We start from the raw sequence: 22,463 nt of genomic DNA, 5'->3' as shown, positions 1-22,463 counted from the left end.
TTATTTAGAGCCTATGAATAGAATAGAATAGAATAGAATAGAACTTTATTGATCATTGCAAGAAGTAAAACGAAATTGCAACAACCTTGTAACAACCACCTAGGTTGAGCCAACCTGTGTGGTCTCTGATTGGCTGAATATTGTAAAAGCCACAATATGTCATAAAGCTCCTGCGGGGTTAGGGTGGCATAAGGCCAAAATTATCCCTTTAATATGAAACTTATTAGATGAGATTTATTCATACAACAACTACAGCCACTAAATAAATTCCTATCTCTTTATGACTGCATGGGGGCTGCCCATCTCTGGATGCTACAAGACCATTGCAGCAGGAGGTCCAGTAAGGCCTTTGCAATAAAAAAAATAATAATAACAACAACTTTTCTCCAAATTTAGCTTTAAAATATCACTTTTTATGCAGATTTAGAGAAATATTTGAGAAATATGTCTGTCAAATATGACATATAAATGTTGAATGTTCTATCTAAATGTTAAATGTGATGTATAACCAGGGGCTTATTTAGTGGTTTGGGGGCCCAAGGCAAACCCAGTCAATGGGGCCCTCCATGTCCTTGTAACTCATCTTCCTCAGAGCTAGACTGGCCTTCCCTGGGTCCACTGTCTCTTTCCAAGAATCAAGGCATGAGACGGAGCTAATCTTATACATGGTAACTTAACGCAACTAAATGCATTTCCTCAAGTTCTGTACTTTAGTTTGATTTTGAAAAAAGTGAATACATAATTTAGTCCACTTTGTCCTGGATTTGAAATCTTTTATGGTCAATTGACAGCTTATTTGTCCCACAGTGGGGAATTTACAGAGTAACAGTAACAAACAAGAAAGTATGAAGTGAAAAACATTACAATAGGTAAATATTGAAAAAATAATTTAGTAAAGAAAAAATATGTAAATATCAAGCACAACATAAAACTGGAAAAAAATCTACTGAAAGAGGTGATATTTACAGTTACCATACTTTTTGGTACTATTATTTTAAAGTTAATGTATTTTTATTTGACCCCCTGTCCAGTGAGTTATGTATCCCAAAAAAAAAAAAATTGTACAATAATGTTTATCACCAAGTCAAAAGTTTGATTTTGAGAAAATGATCCTGTTTCCTGGGCTAGATAAAGTCCTTAAAATCCTAAAAGTCTGATATGTTTATCTCAGATCTCAGAGCAACATTGTTTTTTTCCGACTTGGTCGAAAATAAGAAAAAAAATGGGGGAAAAAAGTGTTTTTTACCACTTTCTTCCTGAATCAAATTTTCAGATGTGTTGTAACATGGAATAGCCCATTGAATAAGAAGGGAGGAGGTGTACCTAAAACGATCACTAAAGATTAAGGCTTTTGATGTATTTGAAGCATGTGAAGTAAGATTTAGAAAAAAGAAACGCTTTCATAAATCAGTTTTTAAGAGATGCTTTGGGGGGCCCTGGGAATCTTGGGGCCCCAGGCAACTGCCTGTGTTTGCCTAATTGTAGCTACGCCCCTGGGTGGTGGTGTCACTGGGGGGCCAGTCTCAGCCTGTCTGCTGGTCTAACCGGGATTGGTTTAACCTGATCTCAGGGGCCACCTTTCACTTTCTCACTCCTGTCCCCCCCGCGCGCCGTGTCACCTTACTGCGGACCCTTCACTCACCTGTGCCTCCCTCCACTCTGCACGACTGTCCGGACACAGAGTAGGACATCCTCCTGCTGCCAGGACCCCCTCGGGGCTCCGAGCCCGAGCCATAGTCCGCGGAGGCTCCGTTTACAGCTCCGGTCAGCAGACCCTCCGTTTCCATCCAGGAAATGCTCACTTGTTGTTGAGCCGCTCCTCAGCTGTCACAGTGAAGGCTGTAGGTGTTTGTAGGTATGTGAGAGGTGGCGCATTGAGATACGTCTGGAGAAAAAAGTTAGTCCATCTATGATCCAGATCGAGTCACTGCGAGGTGTATTCTCGCAAATAAAGTTAACACAGCAGGCCTGTGAAGGGTAACTTGTTTTTAGGAAGTGACTCCTCTGCTCCTCCTCCTCCCTGTCCCACAGTCTCACTTTACACCCACAATAACACAGACTCCTCCCACAGCACGTGCTGCTGTAGAAAGACGGCCGTGGGAAGGTCTGCTAAGGAGACGTACCTACAGATAGACTGGAGGTCCTCCGTGGACAGAGCAGCCAGGGGAAGGCCTTAACAAACAGACAGACAGACAGACAGGTAGGCAGGCAGACATACAGAAAGACAGGCTGACAGGCAGGCAGGCTGACAGACAGACAGGCTGACAGATAGGCGGGCAGGTAGGAAGAAAGAAGGATGAAAGTATCGCGTTGCCTTCAAGTGCAGGAAGTCAGGGTTAAAGTGAAGACATATAGCTCTCATCCTGTCGACCAGTGGTTCTCAAATGGGGGTACATGTTCTCCTGGGGCGTTCGCAAGATAAAAAAAATGTGTATTCAAAAAGTGGCACCCAGGGCAAAACTCCTTCAACACCATTTGTTCAATCAGTGTTTGATACAATTGAAGTTTAAGTTAATAAACTGAAAATTATATCCAAGAGAATATTACAGCACTTTGTTTTATGCATTTTTCTCCAACCCAAACTGCTTTGCGCTTATTAGGGGGTACTTGGCATTAAAAAAAAGAATAAAAATCATGATAATTAAAAAAAATATATCACAGGGGGTACATCACTGAAAAAAGTTTGAGAAGCACTGAAGCACCTTGAGAAAAAATATTCAGCACAGGCAGCTGCAGGTTTTTAATTCTAAAGCTGAGACAAACTTATTTCTTCTGGTGAAAAAAAAAGCCTGGAATTGACTGGCTTTCTGCGTAAATTGGTCCTAAAGTGTTCTGATCTTCATCTTAGTCACAACAACAGACAAACACAGTCTGCTTGAACTAACACCATACAAACAATTATGAGTTTTCACATTTTAATTCAACACACCATGGAAACATTCACTGAGCTTGGATTTAAAAACTGGTCGACCCTCCTTTTGTAGACATTTCCTTTTGTCCCAGATCAGACCAACAACAGTCACAAGGAATTTTGGACCATTCCTTTTTTTCTGAACCATCTCAGTTCTATGGTGTTCATGGGGTATCTGATGTGAATCACTCCCTTAAAGGTCAGGTTGAGAAATCAATTTTTGGTCCATTATCATTCTGTCCAGCAAAGCAGCTCCATGATACCCCCTCCAGCACGCTTCACAGCTGAGACAAGGTTTTGGTGTTGGTGCTCTGTTTCTCCACACACCCAAATATCTGAACTTTGGTTTCATCAGACCACAGAATATTTTGTTAGTACAGGGGAACGTCCAGGTGCTCTTTTGCAAACTGTTGGTTTCAAATGATGGGATGTAATAACTTTGCAGAGCATGTTTGTGTAAACTGTAGCTTAACCACCTCTCACAGCTCCATGATTATCTTTAACCTGCTTATCCCCAACTTTCTGTCAGGATACAGACAAAAAAAACATTCTTTGAAGAAATCAAGACTTTTTCCTTTTCCCCCCTGCATTCACAATTAAAACATAATTTGGCCTGATTATTTCAAATCAATAAATATTTATAAGCACCAAATCACACAAATGTTATCCCAATACACTTTCATTAGCAAGTCCAGACTAGATTAACTTGTGTTATTATTACTATTACTTTTACTATTATTATTATTATTATTATTATTATTATTATTATTATTATTATTATTATTATTATTAAACCTTTATTTAACCAGGAAAAGACTCATTGAGATTAAAAATCTCTTTTCCGAGAGTGTCCTGGCCAAGACAGCAGCAGCAAAGTTACATTTCCACCACAGACTGAGAATATAAAAGAAACCTCCAGGAGTTACAAACATCTTACATTAGACAAGAAATGTGCAGACAGATGAATCTGCCTCCAAATCATTAAGGATCCGTTAAAAAGCATCCAGAGAGTGCAACTCACAAAGTTCCAAGTTTTTCTGTAGATTGTTCCAACTAGAAGGCATTTCAGACTTGGACAATTTTTTTCCAAGTTCAGTCCTGACCCTGGGAACAGACAGTAAAATAAGATGGAAGGGCATGGGTTCCTGCACTTTTCGGTACAATATAGGTAAGGAGCTAGGTTGAAAGCAGACCTAGGATACACTTACAAATGAAGAAATATCAATGTTTCTGTCTGCGCGATGACAGGGAAGGCCACCCTACACCAGAATAGAGCAAGCAGTGGTGAGTCAATGCTTTAAAACCTGTGATGAACAAATTCTTCAAAAGGTTTTGCCTTTTTGCAGACATACACTTGGAAGATAGGTATTACAAAGGCAGTGCATGCAGAGGTAGAACAAGAAGTCAGTACAGTACCAGAAATAAGTATTTTTTCCCTGATGGGTGTAGTGTTTGGTATGTTTGGTATGTTATCTATTTTTTTAATCACTTCTCAGAGTTCTTCGAGCTGGTTTGCTGCCATCTGGGACACCTGTGTGAGAGGAAACAGAAACACATCATAAGGAGGTAGTTACTGATGATATAATGATGATATTTAACTCTAACATGAGGGTCATGTCCATGAAGTGCCACCTGGTCTATACTCCTGAACTGCCAGGTCCAGCTTGTGTTGTAGAGGAAAGGTCGCAGGTCAAACCGGTTGTCATCAGGACTGTAGCTCTCTGCGTGGTAGGCTGGGGTCACTGTGGTCATCTTGTGGCGATTCACCGAGTACATCCGGAAAAAGTGCTTCACCTTCTGTGCCACCTGAAGAACAAAGAGGATTTCCCTGGCACTTTCAGAAATAAAACTTAATGAGCAGCTTCTAAATGCACAAATGTGATTTCTGTATGAGGTTATATTTGTCCCATCAGAAACTGAAGTTGAATTAAAATATTGAATTAGAAAAAGCATGATGTGTAATGGAATTTTATTATATATTATTTTTTTTATTTGAATTTGAAATTGTATTTTACATATGAACATTCAACTCTTTTTATACTTTCAATTCAAAAACACAGAATTCAATTTCAATTTACAAAAGGCAGAATTCAATTTCAATTTACAATTCAATTTCAATTCAGTGACACGACCATCACGTCATCTTGTGCCCGTACAGGTCGCCAGTCGATCGCATGGTATCATACTGGACAGACAACCATGTCTATGTGATTTCAAACTTGATTATTCAACCATTCGTCTTCAGCCATCGTCGAACTGACGATTGTCCCACTCAGGGGAGGAGGAGTACAGCTAGACACAACACAGGAGAGTCTGCGGCTGTGTAGAGGGTGTCTATGAATCTGTGCTCGATTAGTCTCCCTACAGGCACAAGATGACTCAACGGTCGTGTCGCTCTAAATTAAAACTGAATCGTAAAACTGAATGTGCTTTTAGTGAATTGAAATTGAATTCTGTGTTTTTGAATTTTTAAGGTATAAAAAGAGTTGAATTTTCATAGGTGAAATACACTTTCAAATTCAATTTAAAAAAATAAATTCAATTTCAAACAATTAATTCCATTACATATCATGCTTTTCAAATTAAATGTTTTCATTCAAATTCAGTTTCTGATGGCACAAACATAACCTCATAGCACAGGGTCCTGCAGCTTATCTTGTTTTAATATCCCTATTTGGAGAAACAGAACATGAACCATGCAGCATGAGTGGCACAGCTCAGAGGAACATGTTACACCATTTGACTCTGAGGCCTCGTCTTTATTTTCAGTCCTGCTCAAGTCAAACACACAGGCCCTCATTTATCAATCTTGTGTGGGAAATGGCGAAAATTTGGGTGTAAAAATGATCCCACGGCAACATTCACGTGTGAGTTATAAAAACGTGCGTACCAGGGCCAATCACAGCATACATCTGATCAGGTGTTGAGAAATGTGGTGGCTGAAAACATTCATAATTTAAATAACACTACCCTAAATATTCAAGGTTCAGCTGGCCGAACCCACTGATTTTAGGACATGGAGGGACACATTACAGGGAAAAAGAGAACTTCTCCATGCTGGGAATCAACAACGATATAGCAACAGAGGTAGAGAGGAAATGACGCTGCGTTAATTGGCAGTCCTAATAGTAGAGCGAATCAGAAAAAACTCACCTGTAAGGAAATCACTGCTGGGATTCAGCAGCGTGGATGTGACAAAGTAAACTACAGCAGAGTTTTAAACATTTAATGTAAACAGCCTTCATTTATACCTCGATAAATTAATCTGTGATGTTTGACTTTTAGAAGACACAATATTATTGTTTCCTTTCAGGTCCAGAAACGTGGAAAGTTGTCTTTTAAAGATCTGTGCTAAAAGTTTGATCCAGCGTCCTCTGAATGTTCTCTGCGGAGACTTTATCATGGACATGGGAGTGTATTAAAAACTGATAACCGCCACTCTATTTTCTTTTTTTTTTTAGAGGAAACACATTTTTAGGGGGAGAAATCAGCTGACAGCACGCGCCGCTCTGTCATAGCGAAGCCCTCTAAAAACCATATCGGTCACTGGTGAAAATCCAATATTTATGCAAAAAAGAAATACACAAAATGAAAACTGGCAAACTTTGAACTCCTAAAATGACTCAAATATTCATTGTTGGTCAAATAAATCTTTCTGCTCTCCTTAAAGGTGTAAGAAATCAAACAGTTTTTGTGTTTACACATGGCCTAAAAATGTCAGTTCTCCATCTAAAAGTGGCAGCCACATTGATCCTCAGTCTTCCAGAAAAATGTCAACCAGGTGACGAGTAAACTGACCTCAGTGGGTGAGAGTGCATCCTTCCACATGTGAATGAGTTTGCAGAACATACTGAAGGGGCCACACTTGGAAATCTTTCTCAGACGGCCAATCACAGATAATTCAGAGTAGGTAATCCCCATGTCTGCCTGCAGAGGGGGTGAGATGGGAGGAAACAGAGAGGGTGTAGCAGATAACTTCCAGCTTTATCCAAACATGTGACAGCAGATAAATAAATCCAGGCCTCACCTCGTCTGTTTGTGACACCTGTCCATCAGTCAGAGGCTCCAGCTCAGCTGTGGGGGGAGCTGCCAGGATGCTGCAGAGGAAACACAAACATTAGGTGTCTGTGATGTAGTCAGAAGATTACAAACAGTTCTACAAGGTCCATGAACCATGATGGATTCCTTACCCCCTGAGAGCAGTGATCTGGAACTGCTCCACACAGTAAAGCAGGAAGCTCTTCAGGTCATTCTTGCTGATGCCTCCTATGGGGTTGATGTCAGCACTGGAGCAGTCGTACTTTGTGAAATACCCTGTCAGACTGAGCAGGTGGAGGAAATAACAATGGAAAAGAGTTGGTCTGGAATTTTCACCCTTGAAGAAGAGCAGTATTTGTTTCTACTAGTTGAAAAAGAAGTTGGGATAATTTTACTAAATATGTACTTCAATATGGCAATAAACACTTATGTCTGAGTGATATCCTGCCAGTTTGACTGCTCTAAATTCACTTTTCAAGAGGACATTTTTTATGTTTGGTGAAAAAACCTTGAAACACAAAACACCATGGCCCTCATTTATCAAACATGGGTACACACAAAAAATGGGTGTACACTCCTTTCCACGCACAGATCCGCATTTATCAATCTGAACTCGAGCGTCGGGCTCACTCAAATCCCATGCCAAGTCTGAGTTCTTGTACACAAGTTTCATGTCTGTGGGCAGTGCGGTGCAGCAAGGGAAATCCCTTTATGGAGGAGAATTATTAGATCAAATGAGCGCATAACATTTTCAGACAGAAAAACTGATGGTCTTAGAATCATTCTTGGTGTTATATCCAATTCAACAATCTCAATATTAATCTAACATTTCACTCTTCTTCCACTAATCTGTAAAGTACATCGCTATAAAAGAGCAGCAGCGTGAGCTGTTAGCTGATTTCTCCGTAACAAAATCCTTTATTGGTTTACTTTAAAAAATAAGAAATAATAGAGATGCTATTAACAGTTTTCAATACACTCCCAAGTCCATGATAAAGTCTGCAGAGAACATTCAGACGATGCTGAATCAAACTTTTAGCCTGAAATTTTTAAGGAAGCTGTTGAATTACAGGATTTACTGTGAAGTTGATTATAACACTCCTCAGAATATTATCATATAAACGTGAACTGTGTGCAAAAAAAGTGACTATTTCATTAAAAAAAGATGCTCATTAACATGGGATCACAAACAACCTGCTCATCTCTTGGTACAAATAATCATAAAACTCCGGTCTACCTGTGCGTAATTGATCGACACACTTCAGCTCCACTCCCTCCTCAGTCTGTGACAGGTTCAGGTTCAGGCTGGAGTCTGCAGCTGAACCTGTCACAAACTGAGGCGGGAATGAAATAATCATCTTCATAGTAAATCCTGTGATCAATACAGCTTTCTTAAGAAAATCCAGCCAAGTTTGATCCAGCGTCCTCTGAATGTTCTCTGCAGAGACTTTATCATGAACATGGGGGTGTATTAAAAACTGATAACAGCCTCTCTATTATTATTTCTTTTTTTTTTTTCAGCAAGCCGATAGAGGAAACACATTTTCAAGGAGAGAAATAAGCTGACAACTCGTGCTGCTCTTTCATAGCGAAGTATTCTATAATTTGGCGGTTGAAGAGTGAAATGTTAGAAACATTCTTGGTGTCATATCTAATTCGACGATCTCAATAATAATCTAATGACATAAGTTTTTATTTCTGAAAATGTTTTGTGCTCATATAATCTAATAAACCTCCTACACAGACAAAATTCCCTTGCTGCACCACACTCCCCACTGACATGAAACTTGCGTACACAAACTCAGACCTGAGGTGGGATTTTGTACTCGACGCCCAAGTTCAGATTGATAAATGCCGATCTGTGCATGGAAAGGAGTGTACACCCATTTTTCAGGCATACGCACGTTTGATAAATGAGGGCCACTTAATCTAAAGTGCTCTGTAAGCAGAACAACTCAACGCCACAGGTACACCCTCTAACTCTGTCTGCTCTGCTCGCATAGTCCCTTCAAACTGAGCAGTAAAATGGAGACAAAAGAAGAGCACAAACTGAAGAACATGTGCCTTGAACCACAGCTCACTGCCAGTGCAAGCGTAGTTGTAATTAGGATCTAGGTGGTTGTGGGGTGGTTATTTGCATTAAAATGGGCATGTTAGATAACTTGAATGACATCAAATAACTTCAGAAAAATGATGCAGTGGGTGAGCTGTCAGAGCATGACAAAGCAAGAACTGTTTAGCTGACTCATCACAAACACACACTGAGTTTCCAGAGAGTTAAGTCTCTTTCAAATATCTAAAGAGAAACTGTATGATCCTTTGTTTCTGGATAGTATGATCTAATGTGATGTTTAAACCTGTAGGGGGAGCAGTTGTTTGATAAAAATGTAATGTGAAAAAAATGGATCTGCCAGTTTTGGAGTTTACCTGGTTCATTCTGAATTTTTTTCAGAGCGTTTCTATGGATTGAGTTGAGTTCTTCAATGACTCAATCCTTTTTCTTTTTGAGGTATTTTAATAACTATCAACAAGAGAAATCAGTTTGACCTGAAGAAGCATTTTACTGTCACTACAGACAGTACCCTCAACAGTTCAGGTTTTTTTTTTATAAAACTACAGCAGAAGATTTAAAGGTCCCATATAATGCAAAATTCTCTTTAGGCTGGTTTTGTCACAGTTATATGTGTCCCCAGCCTGTCTACAAACACCCCCGATATGAGAAAATTCTATTGTCTCCTTCTCTTGCTTGCTCCAGACAAAGTTTGCTTTCAGGATATGTGTGCTCAAACACACTGATTTGAGATCTGCCCTGCATGACGTCATGATTCTAAAAAAGTAACTACTACGGTTTGTAACTTAGTTTCCATACACTATGTTAACACACATGAGTAAATAATATCAGGGGACATTAAAGGGAAGATATATGGACATTTATTTCACGTGAAGCTAGCTTTATATACACAATGTTATCTTTTGTTTGGACGGATGTGATTACTTGTCGCGGTAGTGCCCAGTGGAGCTAATGTTGTGCTACAGGGTAGCTAACGTGCTCTCAGCTGTTATTATGGACGCTAAGACCACAGTCACCACTAATGTGTGTGTAACTGCTGCAGTGTAGTTTGCTTGATAGATGTCCCTCATGGTGCTGTCTGGAAAAACTAACAGTCCAGGCTGAATGCAGTTCTTTCTGCTCGGTATGGTCATATAACTCTGGTTAGCACCAAGCTGCTAACGTTAGCTTTGTTTACCTGATGGTAACTGCAAATCGCAAAACAGCAGCAAATCAAGACACATAATATTTTTTACTAACCACTCAGAAACATCCTGTTGCAGTCGTAAAGTTTGGATTTCTTCATTCAGCTTTCATTCTGGGTCAGACTCTGGATCAAACTGGTTTGACTGAACCACGGCGCTTCTATGAGCCATATCTACGCACTCTGTGTAAACACTGCAGCATGGTCCCAGAGTGAAAGCCACACCCTCGTCCAAAGAAGTTGTGAAGGAGGCGTGGACAGGGCAGCTCATTATCATTTAGAGCTACACCCACAGAAACAGCTTGTTATCAGGAGGGCTCAGGAGAGGGGATTTACAGAGTGGCTGAAGTCCAGGAAATAACTGGATTTTGAGGCAAAAAACTTTAAATTGACTGTTCTGGGACCTCTGAGACCTATTTGAACTTATTGAAAAGTTGCATAATATCGGACCTTTAATTTCTGAGAGAAACATGAAGCACGACAGATGGCTTCAGCGTTACCTCTCATCTACATTGGCTGAGCCCAGCACCAGTAGTCCACCAGGGCTTCCCCTGGCCCAGAGAACGAGCTGGGCAAATAGGTAGGCCAGGACCATCCTAACCCGAGCCTGGAAAACACACACACATCAAAGCAAAAAGAAAATGAGAGAAGAAAAGAGAATAATCAAATAAGAGTTGAAATAAAGTTGGAGTTTAGAACATTTTTGTGTTGATGGTATCAAATATCTAAAAAGGACATGCTGTGAGAGGGTCTGACCTGTATGTTCTGCAGAGCCAGGTTCTCTCTGCGGCTCCCTCCATTAGTGCGAAACTGAGGCAGCCTTCCAGTGACCACAGAGAAGATACCCAGAATTCCTTTCACTGCCATATCTATATTGATGTCCATGTGTGTGCTGCAAATCGAGCAAAATACAAAAGCCATATTCTATTAAGTGTTTCCTGCAGTGAGGTATCTGAATGACCAACAACCCCCATTCTTCTCAGATTTAACACTTTCATAGACCTCCAACAGTAACAGTCAGTCAGGGTGTCATGCTGACCTGCCAATCTGATTGGCCAGCTCTTTGGCCCTGCTGCGGGTGTCCTCTGAGGAGTTTTCACTCGCCATGTAGCAGGTGGTGAAGATGCGCCCACACAGCTCCCTCGGATCCTGAGGGGAATAGCGGTCATCACTCACGACTCTGCGTATATCCTTCAGGACCTGCATGTCTGTGAGATGGATGGAGAAAGAAAGGTGATGTAGGACTGGGCCAATACGGGCCATTAATTCACAACTATCCCACTCTCAACTCAGTTATTATCAGCTAGAATGTAAATGTTTTGTGGGAAAACAAAAAAAAAAAAATTGCTAACAAAGGAAGAAAATATGTACTGCAAATTTCCAGATGATAAGCTGCTATTTTTTTCTCATGCTTTAAACAACAATGTTGCTAATTTATATAATTTTTTACAGCCACCAGGGGGTGCTCTTTAAGGTTGTACTTGTTCATTCATTTTTTGAAACCGCTTATCCTGTTAAGGGTTGCGGGTAGCCAGAGCCTATCCCCGCTGTCATTGGGCGAGAGGCGGGGTACACCCTGGACTGGTCGCCAGTCAATAACAGGGCTGACCAAATCTGCGCCAATTCCCGTGCAAGATTGATAAATGAGGGCCAGGAAGAGGACAGGTGAGGACAGCCCTGAGGAAATGATTTCAAATCTACAGAAACAGAGATGTGGGGGCCATTTTTAAAAACAAATATGAATATTTTGGACATTATTTCAGCATTGTGTTGATTTAGGGTTTACTTTTAGACTGCAGAATACATATAGGCCTTTACAAAATAACAAAATGATTGTAGACCCTGCATAAGCCTTTAGCTTATTTTTGCTTTACATTTAAAGAAATAAATGTGCAAAAAAACAAACAAAAAAAAGCACAACTTCAGCTTTAATGTTACAAATGATGGAATTTAACACAAAATTAACCAGCTTCAACAGCCATAATCCAGCGCCCAGGTTAGAAAAGTTACAGCAGAATATTTTAAGAGAGTTTACTCTACACCTGTGGACTTGGTCAGAGAGAGCTAACAGATAGAAATGGATTTTGAGTTTCACCTGGCATCTGCACATGCAGCATTAATATTGATTCAGTGATAGAAAAAAACAGTCGTGTAGATTTGAGGGTATGTTTTAATGTGATTTTATTGTGATTGAGAAAACCAATAATAAAGGACTTGAAATGATCAACATGCTTGAGATAAAAGCATAAGTGAAAGTTTCAGCATCCTTCTTGGATAAGTAAGGTCTGACTTTTGAGTGTTTCCAAGATGGTAAATGTAATACTTCTGACTGTTTTAATATGAAACAGGTAAAAATCACATCCTAAAACCACTCTCAGGTCAGGTACTGTTGACTTGACCTGACTGCTCAAACTTGCTATCATGGTTTGCAGTCTGTCTCTAGCTGCTCTGGCTCCTACTAAAACAATTTCAGTTTTATCTTTGTTCACTTCGAAAATGTTCTTGCTCGTACACTGATGTCAGAAATACAGGAAATGAGGGACTGTGATGCATTTAGGTCATGTGGGGAAGCAGAAATGTAACTCTGGGTATTATCTGCATAAAAATGATAATTGACATGGTGGCTGGAAATTATACAACCAAGTGAGAGTTTGTAAAGTCAAAATGAAATAAGCCCAGGAATGGTTTTTGAGGAATACCGTATTCCTGTTCTGTATAAAAATAGCAGCACAAGTTTTAAATGTTTTTAACGTATTCAGAGGCTTTGTGAGGACTTGATTTTAGGAGGTAAATGTAGTGACACCTTTAGCTGGATTCTGTTGTGTTTTAAGCACCATTACTGACTGTCATGAGGAGGCATGCATTTGTTTTGGAGAGCAGATCTTCTTTTTAATTCTACTTCTCTGTGTTTCAGGAAACTTTTCCAAGGATGCAAAACAACAAGGTGATGTGTTTACATACAGTTATATAGCGCTTTTGTTTGAAAGGTGACAACAAACAAACTTTGATCTAAGATGTGTCTGTAACGTGGAACATTAAATGATAGTTTATTTGAGATCACTTTTTGATTCTTTGGGTGCAAGCCTCCAATGAGGAAGAAAAGGTATGATTTCATGGTTGATAAAGACAAAAACTCAAATAAAAAAATGAAATGTGCATACTATGTGGAGACAGGCCCTTAGGAGAAAGGTTAACTACAAATAAGTTAAAATTTTTGACTCATCATAAACTCAGGATGAAACTTTAAATCCTAATGATAGTGGTGTCACTAGGGATATATCAAGGTTGTGATCAAATAAAAAATACAAAGAGTGTTGAAAATGAGACCAATGTGTGGATGTATCTTTGCTCCATACTTACTGTTGTCCTGTACAGCCCGGCAGAGCAGCTCACACATGGAGTAAACGATACAGGCGGTCGAGGAGCTGTCAACACCTCCACTCAGAGGCAACAGAAAACCAGCCTGAGCCAAACCAGAACCACAGAGTGAGTTTAACACCAAAAGATTTAATTATTTCTTTAAATGGGGTTCCTCCTCACCTGTCCACTTCTCCTCAGGTAGTCCCACAGCCAGCAGGCTGGCCCTAAACTGAACACAGCAGCTGTTAACCCCTTCTGGTAGTGATCACATGATTTCAAACAAAGTTTGTACCAAATATAACATTTCACACCTGATTTCTTCCTCTGGGGTATGAAAGGACCATGTCAAAGGCTCATGTGTTGGGAGGTAGATGTCGTCAACCGTAGACAGAGAAAAGTCCACTTTGATTCGGTGGCAGAGTTTGTGTTCACTGTCCTGCAGCAGAGAAGTGACAGTAAGAGGACGTGAGATAAATGTCTCTCCTTTGAGTTCTGTTTGTTCCCCTGAGAGGAGGAGAAGAGCTGGATTTTTCTTCTTAACCAACCAGATATTCACTTTTTTTCTTTGTCTTTAAGGTGTTTAAAAAGAAAACACATGGAATTAATCTCCCTTCTCAAATCAAGATGTCCTAAAGCTATTCAAGATTAACTTTTGGTCTTTTGACTCTCACTGGGCAGTACAGAAGATCTGGTACAGTCACAGGGTTCTCCCACTCAAAATCGTTAGCAAAATTAAAGGTTTTTCTAAAAAAGTAGCGCAAGAATTACTTTCCTCAGTAACTAATTAGAACTAATAGTTCAACACTGCTCATGACTCAGCTGTTTCTTCTGCAGGGAAAGTAAGGTATCTCAAGGGCCTGTGAGAGGCTCCTAATCAGGAACACATGAACCTGGAGTTGCCTCCTATCTCATTAGCTCCGGTATGTGACACACAAACGTCAGACCTGCCATTTGCGCCCAGGGCATTAAGAGTACTCCTAACACATACACTTTTCATGTTACGTGACACCAAGAGCAGCAGATACATTTATTTACCTTAGCCTGAAAAAAAAAATGTTTGTTTAAACAAAAGTATAAAAAGTAAGGCCCCTCCTGGCCACCACCTTATCATGTGGAGGGCTTTGAATGTCCTAATAACCCCTGGAGCTTTGCTGTTGGCCTGATTCCCAAGAAAGAAAAAACACAGGGACCAGTTCACCCTGGCTGGGGGTCTCCTGAACCTTGCCCTGGAGCCAGGACTGAGGTTGTGGCCCACAAGTCTTGTAACACCTTAGTCCCCCCCCAGAGGAGCTGACAGAAGTGGCTGGGGGACAGGGGCCACTGGTCTTTGCTGATGACATTGCTACCCCTGTGACCCAGACTCAGATAAGCAGTGGATGGATGGATGGATGGATGGATGGATGGATGGATGGATGGATGGATGGATGGATGGATGGATGGATGGATGGATGGATGGATGGATGGATGGTAATGAAGGTTGATGGATTAATATTTTTGACAGTATCCACAAACAACAATGAGGTTCAGAATTATAAATGACACTTACAGCAGTAAGCCCTGATTCAAGAAACCAGGAACAGGACACAGGTGGGAACAAAGCCCTATCTCACCATACTGGGTTGGCAGATTTCTCCTCTGTAGCTGCGTACATCCTCAAGGTCAAGACTGGCTGTGATCACCTCCTATAACACACACATACACACACCATCAGTATTAGCTTAACCTAACTCATGGACACACCACTGAACAACAGCAGGAGCAGTTTGGGGTTCAGTGTCTTGAGCCAGTCCACAGGAATTCTCTGAGAAGTCAGAAATTAATCAGTGCTAACAGAAAATCTCTAAAACACATTTTTCTGTTCCAAATGAAAGTAACTAACTGCACTGTACACACTAGTAGAGTGTACTCTACAGAAATGTAGAAAATATTTTGGTAATTCTTTTTCTTTCAGCGTTTTCTCTTTCAGGGCTTTTCACAGCCAATCACTTGTTTCTGATATGAGTTCTGCATACCAATTGATTGATTTGACTCAGAGTAAAGCCAGATGGGATTTGGGACCAGCACTAATGAGGACACTGGCTTGTAACCCCCAGTGGCTTGGTAGGATCAAATCTGAAAAAGCAGGCACTGCTTACATAAAGATTTACAAAATAAAAAAAAAGTCACAAAAGTAAATAAAGATGATAATTTTTTACTCTTTCTTCCTCAACCTTTCCAAACCCAGAAGTTACTTCCTTCCAAATGGAAACATTTTTCCAGCTCAGATGATTTCTACCTACATGTTTTGGGGTTTGAGTTGGGACTAGTTCTTTTCAAGGTTCCATACTCACCACATCAGTCAGGGAGAACTGTGCTCCCTGTGCCACGATGTCTCCATTGATGGCCACCAAAGCACAGCCGTCGTAATAGACTCGGTCTCCATCGCAGCCCCTTTGGTTAGCATACAGGTAGATGCCTCCACACTGGAACGACAGGAACTCATGTCAAATCTAAAGAGGCTGTGAGGAGTTTCTAAGTAATCTCGAAAAAGTCTCCCTTCTAGATGTATGCATGATCCACGACTTAAAATGAGATTATCAGCGCAAAAAAAAGTTATTTCTGAATGCTATTTCTCAGCCTCTCTATCGGGTCAGACAGGACTGGATTGATTTATGGCACTTCAAAGTCTCTGTGACAACACCACACGGGCTGACAAAGTTAAGCAGTGAGGCATAATAGCTAAAAAAATATCTGCTAAAAACGATTTCTGTGATTAATTTTGAAGCAATGCCACACACCTGAGTTGAGCTGGCAAAAAGAAACCCCAGCAGCGCTGAGAGTGAAAAGTGGTACCTAGTATACCATTTCTGGCTGAATGGTTTCTACCACTCCCTACTGGAATAGTCCAGTGTAACTCTGTTTCCTGTAAGTTGAAGCCTATTATCAATTTTACAGTAAACAGTTAAATGCAGTTGATCAGCAAACTGTGTCCAGTCTGACTGACTGAATGCAGAGCATTTATCTTCTTCAACTTCAAACAACTTAAATGCTCACCGCCACCTACCGTACACGCCCATGTAGCTTTGACTCACATCGATGAAAAGTAATAACTTTCATTCAGTCAAAAAACTGTCGTACATGCCATCTGGGAAAACTCCAGGTTTAGACGGATATCGGGTAGAATTCTATCAGACATTCTGGCTGAAATTCAGCCCCTTTTCATGCCCGTGCTCATAGATTTTTTTTAAAATGGAAACCTTCCTGGTTCCATGAAAACAGCAATAATAACACTAATACATAAGAAGGACAAAGACATTGCTGAACACACCTCATTCCGCCCTATTTCTCTCCTTCCAGTTGACTTTCAGATAATACCAAAAATAATTGCACAAACACTGGAGGTCCTGCTACCCCGGATAGTCAATCCTGATCAATCTGGCTTTGTGAAGGCACGTTATGCCTCTGATAACATTCGAAGACTGCTAGATGTAATTGACCACTCATCCCTTCATAACAAATCAGCCTTATTGCTATCCCTCGACACAGAAAAAGCATTTGATAGGGTTGAGTGGTCATACTCATTTGCTGTTTTGGAAAAATTTAATCTGGGCGATAGATGTATCGGGAGGATTAAGGCCATGTATAGCAGTTCTCTCCATGTCACCTCATTCAGGGTATCATTCAGTCCATTCTGTTGTATTGTTCATCCTGTTTTTACCCCATGCTGTCAGTCTCTAGTAGAAATAAGCTCCTCAAAATAACCAACACAGCATCCAAAATCATCCGTTTGCCTCCACCTAATATTCCAGAACTGAACGACAGAGCAATAGCCCGGCTTGCCAAGTCAATAGTCTCAGAAACTGAGCATCCTCTCCATCACTTCTTCCAGCTCCTTCCCTCTGGGCGCAGGTACAGGACTCTTATATACAGAAGGGCCCGTTTTAAGAGGAGTTTTGTTCCATCTGCTCTTGCTGTACTGAACAATCTACCTTCTTGACTTAACCTACTTGCCAGACAATGTTGAGTGCTGTCTTGATCTGTATTTGTTTGTGATTGTTCATTGTTCTGTTTGTGTTCTGTGTGATGGTGTGCTTTGGCAACATGATATGGAAAGCTGTGGAAATAAATTTCCCTTTTCTGGGACAATAACTGTTCATCTATCTATCTATCTATCTATCTATCTATCTATCTATCTATCTATCTATCTATCTATCTATCTATCTATCTATCTATCTATCTATCTAACCCACAAGCCATGCTATGCATTAACGGCACCCTCACTGAGAAATTTGGTCTCTTTAGAGGCTGCTGGCAGGGATGCCCACTGTCTCCATTGCCTGACTCAATCAGGAAGCTAAGAAGTAGCATTTAGGAATAACTTATATTGATGCTGATAACCTCATTTTGAAGTGTGGATTATGATCAGGCATTTGTCTAGAAGGGAAACTTTCTTCAAGATCACTTCGAAACTACTCACATCAGTCTTCATTCGAGTGGCATGTCACGTAGGCATGTGAAAAGGCGAGGAGATCCCAGAATATGACTTGTTGAAAATAAAAAATGTTTGACCGAGAGGGGCCCTGACTGATCCAGGTTTAAGTTTTCTTACCGTCTAAAACCTTGTGCTGTGTCTCAAGTCACGCACTGTTGCTCTTGTACTTACTGATTTCAGTGCATAATTGTTCATACTGACAGGATGGAAAAACTCAGTGTACATTGATTTCTCAGCTGGCCCACTCAAAAAGTTGAGTGTGGAACGCTGGACACTCATCAATGGTCTCTGTATTGGCTACCCAGAGGCAGGGGCAGGAACAGATCATGGATCACTGTTGATGGATGTAATCAATGAAAAGCAGAAGAACACCTGTGAATAGTTGTGAAGTGTGATTGTAGTTACCAGTAAGCATGAAGCTGCAGTGCTTGATTTGCACAGTGTCAGTCAGTGCAGAGCGTATGCAGTGCACTTTGTGTAAGTGGACTTACAGAAGTACTTGATTTGGGACACAGCAACAGTTTTTCCTCATTTCAGGATTAGGAAACTGTGGGTTTCCATTCAGCCTGCAGGCTGAAACAAATCCCTGTTCATAGAATACCTTTGTTGTGGCTGACTTGATCAGGTGAACTCTTTGGTCAGCCTTGCGGAGCTCGTGGTGGCTTGCAGAAGAATTCGTAAAGATTTCAACCCCATCTTGAGCCATCTGAATATGAGGGCTGATGAAAAGAGAAGAAATCAGACACGTCAAGTTTGAATGATATCAGACAGCTCACAGTACCTACCTACCTACCTACCTACCTTACCTTCTAGGATTCCAGAGTTCTTCGCATAACTCTGTGCCGATGCAGGTGTCTATGGTCGATAAAACACAGTCACCAAAAGGGACTGTATCCTGAGGAACACAAAAGAGTTAAAAAAAAACGACAGAAATGTAGGCATTGGCTCTTAGATGTAGAACTTAAAGGTCCCATATTATGCAATTTTTCAATAACTTCAAATAGGTCTCAGAGGTGCCAGGACAGTCAATTTAAAGTTTTTAGCCTCACAATCCAGTTGTTTCCTGGACTTCAGCCACTCTGTAAATCCCCTCTCCCGAGCGCTCCTGAGAACAAGCTGTTTCTTTGGGCGTAGCGCTAAATGATAATGAGCTGCCCTGTCCACACCTCCTTCACAACTGCTTTGGACGAGGGTGTAGCTCTAACATGTGACAGCATGCATTGATTGTGCTATTTTTTTAACTGCATAGATTTTCCAAAAGCAGGTGGTGTGTTTATTACGCACACGAGCCATTTCTGTAGACAAGCATTTATTGACATCAAATAATTTATATATAAGCCATAACGTGGGGCCAGCCCACAATGTCACGGTCAGTTAGTACAGATCCATGCTTCACTTCCAGGTTCTTGGTGAATCCTGCTTTGTACTGGCCCTCGTTGAGAAAGCAGTCCGAGTGAAATGGTGAGCACACACATACAACATTTTAGGAGTTGTTGTGGATGCATCTCCATCAAAAATAAAATTAATCCACTGCGTCTTCAAAACCTTAGATGATGGAGTTAAAAAAAGACTTCTGTGCTCTTTTGTGCAGCCAACAACTGAGCAACCGCCGTGCTTTGCTTGTACCTTCACCATGTTTATTTTACCGATCAGTCGAGCAGTCAAAGTGAAAAATGCGCTGCACAGAAGGGGCAGTACAGAGTCACTTTTTTTTAACTTCTGCCCTTCATGACGTCATGCAAAGCGAATCTGAAATCCATGGGTTTGAGCACACATGTTCTGAAAACAAACTTTGTCTGGAGCAAGCAAGAGAAGGAGACAATAGAATTTTATCATATCGGGGTGTTTGTAGGCAGGCTGGGGACACATATTACTGTGACAAAACCAGTCTGAAGTGAATTTTGCACAATATGGGACCTTCAAAGATAGAGTTAGCTCCATCACTTCACAGATGATGACAGTGGAACTTTTTACCTGCCCTGTTACTTCCTGGATCATTCTGGGAAGGAAATAGTCCTCCACTTTCCTTGAAGAAAAAATAATGAAAACATAAGTTTTAATGTTAAAAGAGAAAAATAAAATCAAAAATTCATTTGAGAACTGCTTAAATTAGCAGAAATACAAATACAAAGCTTGGTTTATTCTATCTACAGGGTGGGCCAGAAAGATCACTTTAAACCAAAAAACAGGACTATCCTGATCCAAACAGGAGATAGGATTTCAAGGTGGATTTTAGGAAGAAAATGTAGCAAAACTTTAGAAAACGGTCAAATAATACAACATTTATACAATTTAGTTTCAAAACTTTGATTTGTATTTTGCGCTTGACTTGTTTAACCATAACAGTGATAAAGTCGATAAAGTTAGTGAGGTTACCAATGAAGCCTTTGAGTATAGTAAAGTAAAAACTAAGAGAAAGTGAAAGAGCAGAAGCAGAGATACTCCTGGCAGAGGAAAGAATCAAGCTGAGCAAACTGCAGCAAACCAGAGAAACCTCAAACCCACCTTCTAAAAGCAGGGCTTAAAAATGCTGGACTCTCCTTCACAGATGAAGAGGAACCATGAACATTTTTATTTATTTTGCAAACTATTGGGCATTTAGCCTCTTTTTTCTTTTAGCATTTCAGACTTTTTCAAAATATACACTTTGTATTTTTTATGTATATTTGTCATTTATTTGTTGTGGCTCACATAAGGGGGCATAAAAGAAATTTTAAAAAGAAGGTGATGTTGTTTTTGTTTTTGTTTTTTTTTTGTTTTTCAAACTATAATTCCCCCTACAATGTCCCCATGTTGGGTCTTCTACCTGTTGTTGTTTACAGAGCTGGAAGCCCACATTGTAATACATTGTCCCATTTTGAGCAGAGGTAATCTGGATTTAGTAATCTTGAAAACTGTGTATCCGGATCAGGGTTATCCAATCCACTGCTGCTTTGAAACACTGACATAAAACTAAGACAGATTACCTGATCCTAGATAGCAAGAAATAGGATTTCCAAATCCGGATCACTTTGATCTGGATTATGTTCTTTGAACAACTAGCCCCATATGTAAGTGATGACTTACCTTGATGGGTTCCACGGTGAGAACCAGCGCAGCTCTCTGTAGTTCCCATGGTTGGCCATCATTATCTTAGGTCTGATGAGAAGAATCTTTCTGCAGGATGGAAGACAATCATTAAGAATAACACCAGACATGCTGCTGGAAAGCATAAAATCAGTGAAATCAGATCATCTTTCAGAAAGGTGCAGTAAGATGAAGTACCTGTTGAGAAACAGCACGCGACAGTTGTAGCGCACGTTGTGATGCATGATGGGCCTGATGAGAGAAGAATATGAAACCCTCTGATAAGATAACAATCTGAACTTTGAGATACACAGGTTGAGGCTGTTAGTGCAAAAATATTTTTTTTTGCACATAAGGAATGACTGACAGGCATAGACTGTATAAAACACGGGTGAAGCATCCACAACGTAGGGGTGGCCCAAAATTAATATCACGGTATTTTTCCTTCATATTGCGATAACGGTATTATATCACGGTTTCCCAACATGTAAAAAAGTGAAGTCTTTTTAAAACATAATTCTGACTCTGTTCTGTGTTATAGGTGTACCTATCAATGTCTAATACTGTAATAGAAAAAGGCCTTAGACCACAATGTGCTTTTGGAAGAGAAACTCATCCCATTTCAAGCTTAAAGTGCACTGTACTAGTGAGCAAACTGGATCTGAGGAAGGAAGACTATTTACAGGAAGAAAAATGACTTTTTGCATGTTATTTAAAAAAGGTGAGCAATTCACTAATAACATTTTGGATGCCAATAAATTAGAAAAAAAATTAATATTACTATTTTTCGTACCGTGAGTTTTCCTAAATCCATGTTCTGTATGTTTTCTGAAGCCTGTAAGGTTGTCTGATGAAGCGCTTAAGATTTCTGACCTTTTGTTCCTCTTAACACTGCTGCTGTAATACAGACAGCTGTGGCATGAGACAGAACATTTCACTGACGCGTTTTTTACACTGCTGTCATGTTTTTCGGACAACAAACCGACACACACACAGATACTGACAGATCGGTGGCAGTGGTTTTGACAGAAGAACAGAGGGCGACAGTTCAGACTCAGAGCCTGAACCATGACCAAAAAACAAAAACTTTTGAGGAAGGTGCTCCGTCTACAGCTCTATCAATCCAAGGTAGGATTCCTAAATCATTCAATGCTGTTTCAAGATGTTTCTCATCGTCACCCACAAGGAGTAAACGTAATAACCTGTCCCAACAGAACAACATGATGTCGTGCTGGACAGCGCTCAAGCTTCATCCTCAGAACGAGAGTCCATCAAAGGCATTTTGTGGCTATATGTGTATTGGACAAAAAGAAGGGTAAAAATATTGATAAAGTGCCCCAGACATAACATATGACAACATTTT

At 40.3% G+C, this 22,463-nt stretch overlaps 2 protein-coding genes across 2 annotated transcripts in view; both read right to left on the bottom strand.

The window, feature by feature from the left end:
- Nucleotides 1-1,953, bottom strand: part of tpcn2 (two pore segment channel 2) — a 36,644-nt gene extending 34,691 nt beyond the window's left edge. Inside the window, exon 1 of the mRNA XM_074665563.1 lies at nucleotides 1,643-1,953. Coding sequence (XP_074521664.1) covers nucleotides 1,643-1,787 — 145 coding nt within the window. The 5' untranslated portion in view covers nucleotides 1,788-1,953. The remainder of the gene's footprint in view (nucleotides 1-1,642) is intronic.
- A 984-nt stretch (nucleotides 1,954-2,937) lies between these two features.
- Nucleotides 2,938-22,463, bottom strand: part of nadsyn1 (NAD synthetase 1) — a 29,632-nt gene continuing 10,106 nt past the window's right edge. Inside the window, exons 5-22 of the mRNA XM_074667289.1 lie at nucleotides 21,299-21,352; nucleotides 21,101-21,190; nucleotides 20,009-20,060; nucleotides 18,841-18,929; nucleotides 18,636-18,753; nucleotides 15,894-16,025; nucleotides 15,174-15,245; nucleotides 13,875-13,999; nucleotides 13,744-13,792; nucleotides 13,564-13,666; nucleotides 11,243-11,411; nucleotides 10,960-11,095; nucleotides 10,704-10,810; nucleotides 7,102-7,233; nucleotides 6,939-7,008; nucleotides 6,710-6,838; nucleotides 4,544-4,717; nucleotides 2,938-4,442 (exon numbers count right to left, since the gene is read on the bottom strand). Of these exons, the coding sequence (XP_074523390.1) occupies nucleotides 4,404-4,442; nucleotides 4,544-4,717; nucleotides 6,710-6,838; nucleotides 6,939-7,008; nucleotides 7,102-7,233; nucleotides 10,704-10,810; nucleotides 10,960-11,095; nucleotides 11,243-11,411; nucleotides 13,564-13,666; nucleotides 13,744-13,792; nucleotides 13,875-13,999; nucleotides 15,174-15,245; nucleotides 15,894-16,025; nucleotides 18,636-18,753; nucleotides 18,841-18,929; nucleotides 20,009-20,060; nucleotides 21,101-21,190; nucleotides 21,299-21,352 (1,840 nt within the window). The 3' untranslated portion in view covers nucleotides 2,938-4,403. The remainder of the gene's footprint in view (nucleotides 4,443-4,543; nucleotides 4,718-6,709; nucleotides 6,839-6,938; nucleotides 7,009-7,101; nucleotides 7,234-10,703; nucleotides 10,811-10,959; nucleotides 11,096-11,242; nucleotides 11,412-13,563; nucleotides 13,667-13,743; nucleotides 13,793-13,874; nucleotides 14,000-15,173; nucleotides 15,246-15,893; nucleotides 16,026-18,635; nucleotides 18,754-18,840; nucleotides 18,930-20,008; nucleotides 20,061-21,100; nucleotides 21,191-21,298; nucleotides 21,353-22,463) is intronic.

The sequence above is a fragment of the Halichoeres trimaculatus genome, unplaced genomic scaffold (genome assembly GCF_033239565.1).
Source record: "Halichoeres trimaculatus isolate MK-OKI-2021-1 unplaced genomic scaffold, fHalTri1.1 fHalTri1_scaffold_3, whole genome shotgun sequence".
Taxonomy (NCBI): Eukaryota; Metazoa; Chordata; class Actinopteri; order Labriformes; family Labridae; genus Halichoeres; species Halichoeres trimaculatus.
Note: the sequence above shows the minus strand (reverse complement) of the source record. Positions and strands in the feature narration are given on the sequence as shown.